Source organism: Notothenia rossii (assembly GCF_949606895.1).
Source record: "Notothenia rossii genome assembly, chromosome: 11".
Classification (NCBI taxonomy): domain Eukaryota; kingdom Metazoa; phylum Chordata; class Actinopteri; order Perciformes; family Nototheniidae; genus Notothenia; species Notothenia rossii.
In genome coordinates, this window is record NC_136910.1 from 54153002 (window position 1) to 54163952 (window position 10951).

A 10951-nucleotide genomic window follows, 5' to 3' on the forward strand; every position below is an offset into this window, starting at 1 on the left:
GTTAGTAGAAAAGTCTATATGTACCCAATCACGATTCTATTCTATAAGCCATCCTAGTTTGATAGTTTGCCAGCATGAAGAGTACAATGACCCTGTAACCAACAATAAAATAATGTGTGTGTGTGTGTGTGTGTGTGTGTGTGTGTGTGTGTGTGTGTGTGTGTGTGTGTGTGTGTGTGTGTGTGTGTGTGTGTGTGTGTGTGTGTGTGTGTGTGTGTGTGTGTGTGTGTGTGTGTGTGTGTGTGTGTGTGGCTGTATAGCTTCGTGTTGAGTTAAGAGTCTATGGAAATTCCACCTGGTCTGGTGATTTCTGTTGAAACAAAACTTAAAGCCTGCAGTACTTTTCCATTCAGTCAAGGCTTTCTCTCAAAACGAAACTTAAAAGCACAATTAATAATAAAGAACATCAATCATAAGCTTTTTTCATTGTTCAGCCTGCATAGCAGTTTAACTTTATAATGCAAAGTATGAAGAAGACATATACAATGCATTTCAAATGTTAGGTTGGAAAATATTGCATTTGATTTAAATACTTTGGGGCTTTCACCATCATTCTGACAATCTCAACATGTGTCTCCTGTTGATACATATAGTGAAGATTTTATAATAAAAACTATACAATACATTTCATCAGATTTAGTAAATGTGTATTACAATGGGAGAGGCTTATATCATGAAATCGACTAAGCAGCATTGGTTCAACTTAATTCTTGAAACGATTTATAAACTCAATGTGAACAACACTGACGTTAATCAGACTTAACATCACCATGATCACAACATTGATGTTAAGCAGACCATTTCAACAGAAAATGTTATTCTTCTCTAATTCAATTCACTCACTGATCTATCCACTTCTTGTTTAATACTAATAATATATATTAATAATCAAAGTTGGTAAATGTTCATAGAAATTAGTAAGAACAAAGTATCAAACATAGGCATCTGAAAGCACCTGGGGTATGGCCCTTTATAGATGGTAGTAGGAAGAAAAATACCTCTCTCTGGAATCAAGCACTACCTGGAAGCCACTCCCACTTGGTATATCGTTAGTCTCATGCTCGATATTCAGAGGCAGTGAGAGGTGACATGGCGCTGTAAGGAAATCAGCCCGGTCGGGACAAACTGTGCTGTTTGATCAACCCCACAGGACGCACCAAAATCAGCACACAAGGACCGGGCTGTCTCCTCAGCCAGGTTAAAGCACCAGACTCAAGCAGACAGGGAGTCAATTAACACTCTTAGTAACAGTAAAGCACTTTCTTATAAATGATTGTTCTGAAGATTAAAAACTACTTCGGTTTTCTGACCATTAAGTTTGTTTTTGAAAAAGCTGCGCAGTGCAAACCTTTTTATATTATTGACCCCGCAACTTTTCCTATCACATCATCCTCAGCTAAGCTAACAAATGAAAAAGGAGTCTCTGTCTTTGTCCGTTCCTCAATTCCTTCGACAACCATTCATCAGTGAACTTCACACATCGGGTCGGTCATACTGTTGTACAAAAGTATACAAACAATATAGGGTAACAACAAGAAAGGAGAATAAGAACTAAGTAATCTAAGGTGCAAACATTTGACAAATTACGGAAATTAACACCAACTACCTTTCACCCAGGGAAGCGTAAACCAATGGAAACACCTGGTGATACATCATATCGATTATTTTGGCCTTAAGGAGAAAACGGCCACATCTGATCAGTTGTGGGCAAAATGATGAAGTCAAAGACGTGATGAATTGGCCTTTTTTCACAGCATCATTTTCACTTGTCAGTACAGGGTGTCCGCGGGGTCTTAAAAAGTATTAAAAGTTGATAAATCAATTTAGCGAAAATTAAGGCTACTAAAAAGTATTAAAAAGTATTAAACGGCATTTTCCAAGGTATTAAGAAGGTTCACAGCAACGACAACATGAAACACCCTTTAATTTACTGAAAAGACATGTCGGGAAACCCCACAAGGCGGCCCCATGCATAGCGCGCCGTAAAATGCTGCTTATTATTTTAAGTTTCGTTGCCTTGCTCCGCTCTGTGTGTGGGTGTGGTTGGGGGGGGGGGGGGATAAACGACTACGGTAACGGGTCCCAAGGTGGGTAGACCGTTGTATATTTTTGTTTTTTTGGTGTCATGGTTCTGCCACGAGCTCACAAGACAGTTTTGGGTAGACCGGCATACGCAACGCTCTGGGGGGTCCAACCCTATGTGATCATTTTCTGATAACGATGAAAGAGCCCACCTCCCTCTCCCCACGTCTCTTGCTGCTGCTGGGCTGTCAGAAGAGGGGGAGGAAAAGAGAGGCAGGCACCGTTTATTAAATATTATTATATTATTATACAGAGAACAGAGTCGTTATCAATTTGTTTTAAAGCTCAATAAATAACAAAGAAGACCTCTGACCGGCACTTTCCTAATTTTGTACGGAAGATTTAAACTTTAACGGACATGTTGACCGGCGGAAATTTTTTTTTACGGAAACTGCGTCACGGTCCCCTCTTTCCTTGGAAGAGGCGGAGAGGTGGGTGTTTTTCATCTGCTGGTGGACTACCTGAGAGATACAGCAGGAGAACACGCCGTCCACCGCGGAGAATAAACAGAAGGGCAACCATGGCAACCATGCTCCGGGGTCTTCTTCGTTGCTTTTGGTGTATTTCGGGCGGCAGCAGCGCCACTTACAGGCCTGACATATGTACTACATCGTTTCCAGCATTTCCAGCGGTCTAGTGGTCTAGTGTGAACGGACACGTTAATGAATCGAATGCGTGTGCCCAATTTAACCCCTGGGTATTTGTGAGGGGGCTCCTATATGGCATTACCCCGCTGAAGCTCACCAAAGTTTAACATATTTCATAGTTCAAAGTTTTGTCAATTGTTTTGTTTATTGGTCAAATACTGGTTTCTAATGTTTTCTGAGGAGTTTTACTGTAATGAAAGAGCACAGAGTCTACAGAAGCAAAAATGCAGCATACTGCATTAAACCTGACCTTCACAGAGAGGTTGAAGTTCAATTGCAGAGGAGGCTTCAGTAGTCTGTCTGCACTCTGTTTAGTTTTACTATCTTACAATCAATATAGTAAATGTGAGGTAAAGTGTGTTGCCAATGTAACCGGTTAGAACTCAAAGTTGCGATGAGGTCTTAAAATGTATGGAAAGGGTCTTAAAAGGTATTAAATTTGACCTCAGGATTCCTGCATACACCCTGAATATAGGGTAACAACAAGAAAGGAGACTAAGAACTAAGTAATCTAAGGTGCAAACATTTGACAAATTACGGATATTAGCACCAACTACCTTTCACCCAGGTAAAGCGTAAACCAATGGAAACACCTGGTGATACATCATATCGATTATTTTGGCCTTAAGGAGAAAACGGCCACATCTGATCAGTTGTGGCCAAAATGATGAAGTCAAAGACGTGATGAATTGGCCTTTTTCACAGCATCATATTCACTTGTCAGTAGAAAAGTCTAGATGTACCCAATAACGATTCTATTCTATAAACCATCCTAGTTTGACAGTTTGCCAGCATGAAGAGTACAATGACCCTGTAACCAACAATAAAATAATTTACAACAGGCTTTAGGATTACTTCCAAGATTCCTCGATCCCATTGGATTTGATGTGTCTGTATATGAAGGGTGGCCCAACCTACAGTAAGTGGGTGTGGGTGTGGCTCTAACTTCCTGTTTAGTAAGAGTCTATGGAAATCCTACCTGGTCTGGTGATTTCTGATGAAACAAAAGCCTGCAGTTCTTTTCCATTCAGTCAAGGCTTTCTCTCAAAACGAAACATAAAAGCACAATTAATAAGAACATCAATCATAAGCTTTTTTCCTTTTTCAGCGTTCACAACAGTTTAACTTTATAATGCAAAGTATGAAGAAGACATATACAATGCATTTAAAATGTTAGGTTGGAAAATATTGCATTTGATTGAAATACTTTGGGGCTTTCACCATCATTCTGACAATCTCAACATGTGTCTCCTGTTGATACGTGTAGTGAAGATTTTATATTAAAAACTATACAATACATTTCATCAGATTTAGTAAATGTGTATTACAGTGGGAGAGGCTTATATCATGAAATCGACTAAGCAGCATTGGTTCAACTTAATTCTTGAAACGATTTATAAACTCAATGTGAACAACACTGACGTTAACCAGACTTAACATCACCATGATCACAACATTGATGTTAAGCAGACCATTTAACAGAAATGTTCTTCTTCTCTCATTCAATTCACTCACTGATCTATCCACTTCTTGTCTAATACTAATAATATATTTTAATAATCAAAGTTGGTAAATGTTCATAGAAATTAGTAAGAACAAAGTATAAAACATAGGCATCTGAAAGCACCTGGGGTGTGGCCCTTTATAGATGGTAGTAGGAAGACAAACACCTCTCTCTGGAATCAAGCACTACCTGGAAGCCACTCCCACTTGGTATATTATGAGTCTCATACTCGATATTCAGAGGCAGTGAGAGGTGACATGGCGCTGCAAAGACATCAGCCCGGTCGGGACGAACTGTGCTGTTTTATCTGCAAGAATCTGATGAAGGATCCGGTGACTATTGCCTGTGGACACAGCTACTGTAAGAGCTGTATTAGTAGATGTTGGGATGGAGAGAAGCAGACTAAAAGATACAGCTGTCCTCAGTGCAGACAGACCTTCAAACAGAGGCCTGCCCTCGTGATAAGCACTGTGTCGGCAGATTTAGTGGAGGAAGAGGAGAAGAAGAAAAAGAAGAAGAAAAAGAAGAAGACAGAACCCCAGGCTGGTCCATCTGATCACTTTGAAGCTGGACCTGGAGAAGTGGGATGTAGTCCAACAGGAAGAAAGAGGAAGACGTCCTCTCTGAAGCCTCACGATGAAGATCCATTAAAGAAAACCAAGCTAATTGCAGCTTTGAATGTTCAGGAGAACATCTGCTCTCAACATGATAAGGTCATGGAAATCTTCTGCCGCACCGATCAGAAGTGTATCTGCTTTCTCTGCCTCAATGATGAACATAAAGAACACTACATAGTTTCAGCTGCAGCAGAATTCACAGAGAAGAAGAAAGAGCTCGTGGTGAGTCGGAAAAACATCCAGCAGAGAATCCTGAAGAGAGAGAAAGATTTGGAGCTGCTTCAGCCGGAGGTGGAGGCCATCAATCGCTCTGCTGGTAAAGCAGTGAGGGAAAGCGAGTCGACTTGTACTGAGTTAGTCAAACTCATTGAGAAAAGAAGCTCTGATTTGAAGCAGAAGATTAAATCCCAGCAGGAATATGAAGTGAGTCGGGTCAAAGAGATTCAGGAGATGCTGCAGAAGGACATCAAAGATCTGAGGAGGAAAGACACTGAGCTGGAGAAACTCTCACAAAGAGATGATCAGATCAAGTTTCTACAGGCCTACCCCTCACTGTCAGATCTCAGGGACCTTGAAAAACCATGCAGAGTCAACAAGGGTCCTGTACGATACTTTGAGGATGTGAAAGCAGCAGTATCAGAGGCCAGAGGTAAAGTACTGGAGAGCTTTATTCAGGAATGGAGGAAGATCTCAGAGACAGTGACTGAAGTGTATGTTAAATTGTTGCCTGACCCAAAGACCAAAGCCGAATTTTACAAATATGCAGCCCCCAAATATCTTCTCAAACTGGATTCAAACACAGCGAGCATGCAGATACAATTATCTGAAGATAACAAGAAGGCAACCAAAGTGAAAGAGCAACAGTCATATGATCCACATGTCGACAGATTCATGGCTAGGTCTCAGGTTCTGTGTGGAGAAGGTCTGACTAATCGTTGTTACTGGGAAGTGGAGTGGAGTGGTTTAGGAGGTTCAGTAGCAGTCGCATACAAAGATGTTCCCAGAACAGGAGAGGAAAGTGCATTCGGGGACAATGACAAGTCTTGGGCATTGGAGTTTAGTAAAAAGATTTGTAATTTCAAACACAACGGTGAAAAAAAGTCAATTTCTGTCCCTCAATCCAAAAGGATTGGTGTTTTCTTGGATCAAAAGGCAGGAGTTCTGTCCTTCCACAGCGTCTCTGAAACCATCACCCTCCTCCACAGAGTCCACATCAAATTCACTCAGCCGCTCTATGCTGGACTCTGTGTTTATTATGATGGATCTTCTGCTACATTTTGTGACATCAAGGTCGAACAACTGTCAAGTGAGGTCAGTAAAAACTAAATGGACATTATTTTGTGAGATCAGCTGAGATGTGTGATCTCACATAGAGTTGTTCATATTATTGTCTCCCAGAAAACAATGAGCAGAATATCTTTTGTAACCTTTTGATAGATTTATTTTGGGTAGGGACATAGGGGCTCAGACAAATAAAACATATATGCAGTCTTTAACATAAGTTAACGTATGTTATGTGAGTTTTGAGTAGATGATTGCAGCGTGTTAGCAAGTGGCTAACTGCTAGCTGAGGGTGGCAGTGTCTCAGTCTGTAGGGACTTAACAAAGGAGCTGGAGGGACACCGGTTCAACTCCCAGAATGGACCAAGTACTGAGAGAGTACTATACTTTAAAAGTTGTTATTTAATTACGCCTTCCCCTAGCCTGTATAATATTAAGATGGGTGAAATGGTTGTCCCCAGAGTAAAAAACATCTATATGTGGTGTAGTGCATGTTGGATATTAATATTGTTGTATAATCTCATATTGACACTGCACTACAAGTCTTCTCTTCGTAATCATTTCATATTTCATCATGTGTGTTGTATTGCTGTCACTTTGTAATGCAGATAAAATGTATTTTACTAATCATTAGTTAGAACATTGACTTGATTGTGTTTTGAAATGTAGACATGTAATGTAAAAGGGAAGATTGAACATGAACTTTAAAACTAGATTTACTGATTAGATTCTGTCGATAACTGTTAATCAGTCGATTGTTTTTTAAAGAATGAATAAAACAATTTCTGATTTATTTGATGTCTCTGTTTCTTTCTTCTTAATAGGCTACACGTTTAGTCGTCCAAAAATGATAAATGTCGGCCCAACGGCATGAGTTAAATAAAGATGACATTTATACAGAGATGGCAAAAGATGATGCACGGATCATGTTCAAATCAATAGGCACGCAATGACTCTAAATAATAATGATCACGCCACCAAACACACATTCAAACTAAAGGAACCAGCCTGTTTGGAAAATGAGAGAAGTAGAAAGCACAGGTATTTGTGTTCAACATGTAAGAAGTCAAAGTAAAAAGTCGTCAGAGAAATAAGTAGTGGAGTAAAGTACTGATACCAGAAAAATGTACTTACGTACAGTAACGACCACTACTTCCCACCTCTGCATTTATAACACATATAAACCTGTTTGAGTATCAAACGCTGGTAAACAGACACTACACGAACACTAAAGGCCAATAAGAAAGAACAAGACAAAAAATAGAGTTAAATCAGCAGACACCACCGTCACCAAGGGAAAGGTAAGCCAATGGGGACATCTGGTGGTCACACACACACACACACACACACACACACACACACACACACACACACACACACACACACACACACACACACACACACACACACACACACACACACACACACACACACACACACACACACACACACACACACACACACACTGTTATTAACCACACAACTAAGACACCAAACTGTGAGGAAATGGATGTGGCAACACCACGCATATGTTCATATTTATATGGCAATATAATTTTGTTTTTAATTCAAACTAATAACACTGGTGGGTTGATGAATAAGGTAATGCCTAGATTCCCCTTTGGGAGAAAAAGGCCGTTGCTGATCAGTTTTGGACAAAATAAGCAACTTGAGGATGAAATGAAAACTGAAAAGGCCATATTTGTTTCCCTTTCTTGTGCTATAAAAACGTGTGGTCTGTAAAGGCTCAAATCCCTGTGTTCCCTCCAGAGGGAGTTTCTCTCCCACACACTAAGGAGTAAATTAGCCTTCTACATTGTTGTGTGCTGATGTAGGAGAGCACCAACTTAGTGAGACCAGCAGCTACAAATTAATCATTGATATAAAAGTATGATAAAAAGAATATCTCCACAACATTTCATAACTAAACGAAAGTGACAGTGAAGTCTCTCTGTTTTTATTTACATTTCACAGATGCAGAGAAACACACCATGATCTTCACACCTGTATGACGCTCCTTTAAAAAATCTGGAGAAGACAGGAGAGGGGACAAAGCAAACAGGGTGAACATTACAGATGCTTCAGTTTATGTTTAACACCAACCACTCACATCCTCTACACACCCAATAACCCCCATTCATAGCATACAGAATGTACAGCTACTGTCATTAGTCCAAAGGCACTTTCTCTGTCACTCCTCCAACAAAGGGAGGCGTGTTTTTACCAGTTTACCATAAATTATTTTATATTTCACATCAGATTTTGCTTCAGTTGTCCATCAGTGTCATGAGTGGGTAAGGGTATCTTTCCATCACATTGTCATCATTCCAACCTACAGTAATGAACATATCTTGCTTTTGGCAGGATTCAAAAAGTTGTATGGACAGTGCATGACATTAAGGATTTTGGGAGATGGCCCTGTGGGCCATCTAAGCTAATTTACAGATGGTCCTGAGCCCAATAGAGATTGCCCTGAAAAATGCGCGCGGACGAAATGACGCACGAAGGGTTTGGGGGGCCTCCCCCTAGAACAGGTGTCTCAGACTCCAGGCCCGCGGGACAGTTTCTCATGGCCCCTTTGTTGATATCATGTAATAGTGTTAATCTGGCCCGCGCGTCTACGTTTGTGCTTTATATTTCAATTTTATTTTCCCCGCTGCTGCTGCTGCTGCTGCTGCTGCTGCTGCTGCTGCTGCTGCTGCTGCTGCTGCTGCTGCTGCTGCTGCTGCTGCTGCTGCTGCTGCTGCTGCTGCTGCTGCTGCTGCTGCTGCTGCTGCTGCTGCTGCTGCTGCTGCTGCTGCTGCTGCTGCTGCTGCTGCTGCTGCTGCTGCTGCTGCTGCTGCTGCTGCTGCTGCTGCTGCTGCTGCTGCTGCTGCTGCTGCTGCTGCTGCTGCTGCTGCTGCGCGGAGTTCCCTCGCCCCTCCCCCCTCCGAGGGAACTCCGCCACACGTCAATCAAATGCGCGCAGCGGAATCAATCCAGAGTGATCCCAAAGTGACACAGAGTGGAAGCAAAATATATCGCCATGTCTTCATCTAAACTTTCAGGGAAAAGAAAAATTGATGATGACCACAGAACATTTCAGGAGAAGTGGGAGACTGAATATTTTTTTGTTGAGTACAGGGGAAACGCAACGTGCCTTATATACACAGAGAAAATCGCTGTATACAAGGAGTATAACGTCAAACGTCACTACTCAACTAAACATGCGGAGTATGCAAAATACCTGGGAGATGAGAGAGAGAAAAAAGTCACAGAGCTAAAAAACATTCTATGGAAGCAACAAAATCTCTTCAAGAAAGGAAGCAATGAGGCTGATTTAGCAGTCGAAGCTAGCTATGTGGTGAGTGAGATCAGGGCCGGCCCTAGACTTTTGGGGGCCCTAAGCAAGATTTTGTTTGGGGGCCCCCCTCACTCTAGCACGTTCTCACTACACACAACACGGAACCAACTTTTGTCTTATGATGTTAGTATGAGCACACATATTGTACAAATAAGCATGTAAACACTAAAGTGGGACCTGAGAAGAGCAGCACAGTCTTTAAATTGACTACAAATAACTACCTAGGCTATAACTAATGACTATATAAACTCAGTGAACAGAAATATAGAAACTCCTCAGTCCTCAGTGACATATGTTTTGTTGTTGTGGCTCTGAGTCTGTACTCCAGCACATTAGATTTGAAATGAAACAAGGACTATGAGGTTAAAGTGCATACTGTGACCAAGTATTAAATATGACTACTTTGTTGAAGTGTATGTTAATTTGTCCAATATTACATTTGATCCCCCATTTTAGGGGATCAAAAGTACTCTGACAAATGAACATAAACTTGAATAAAGTAGTCATATCAGATAGCACTGATGAACTGACAGTACAGAATAAAAAGACTGACAAAGTGACCATCACTGTTCAAAGATAGATATTTTAAATAAAAAACACTCAACACTAAATAGAATATATAAATAGATCCAAAAATACCTTTAAAGGATTAAATAATATGTGCAAAACAAACTGCTTAACAATGAAATGAAATGTAAAAAAACAAATGCAAATACAAATGTTCCTCTCGTACGTACAGTCAGAATTGTTCTCTTCTTGCTTTCCTGGAGGCAAAGTCATTGATGACCTGATCATAGGAGATCTGGCTGCCAATCTGGTGGTTTATGCTGATTATTGCCATTCCACTCAGGCGATCCTGGGCCATGGAGGACCTCAAGTATGTTTTTATCAGTTTGAGCTTCGAGAAGCATCTCTCTGCGGACGCCACTGTCACTGGAAGGGTACAGGCTATTCTCAGCGCTATCCAAAGATTTGGATAGATCTCACACAGCTCGTTTTCATTTAAGAAGGTGAGCATCTCCAATGTGGTCATATCTTCTTTGGGAAGCTCTGGAAGGCTTTGCATCTCCATGGCTAGCTCTCTCCAGTCAACGTCTGCCTCTTCGCCACAGGTCAATGTTTTTCCCAGCAGGGCACATTGGTCTGTAAGTGACTCATCATCCAGATTATGGAAGTTGTGAAGCACTCCAAACTTGTCTCTTACTTCCCCCAGGGACTTGAATCTGTCCTCCAAAGACTGGATGCCACAGTCCACCACAACATTAAAGAATCCTGTTTCCAGTCTCGTCATGGCATCAGCCACTGCCTCGTCAGCTGCCTCGTAGGCAAAATGCCTCTTTTTGCTCCGCAGCCTCTTTTCTTTCAGCACTGCCAAAGTAAGTAGCGTAAAGAATGCAGCGCCGCCACGTACAGATGGCAACACCCAGAAATATTCACAAATATAAAACAAATATTCAGAAACTGTAATGAACAATGA

General features: G+C 41.2%; 1 protein-coding gene across 1 annotated transcript; it reads left to right on the forward strand.

Annotated features, from left to right (window-relative positions):
• The first annotated feature begins 2100 nt into the window (after positions 1–2100).
• LOC307024651 (tripartite motif-containing protein 16-like protein) lies at positions 2101–6925 on the forward strand. Its single transcript, XM_079658968.1, has one exon. The coding sequence runs from the start codon at positions 4491–4493 to the stop codon at positions 6174–6176; it is 1686 nt and encodes a 561-aa protein (XP_079515094.1). The 5' UTR covers positions 2101–4490; the 3' UTR covers positions 6177–6925.
• Positions 6926–10951: the final 4026 nt, after the last annotated feature.

What these genes read in the sequence shown, in the direction of transcription:
- LOC307024651 (XM_079658968.1), top strand. Translation starts at nt 4,491, where the DNA reads ATGGCGCTGCAAAGACATCAGCCCGGTCGGGACGAACTGTGCTGTTTT.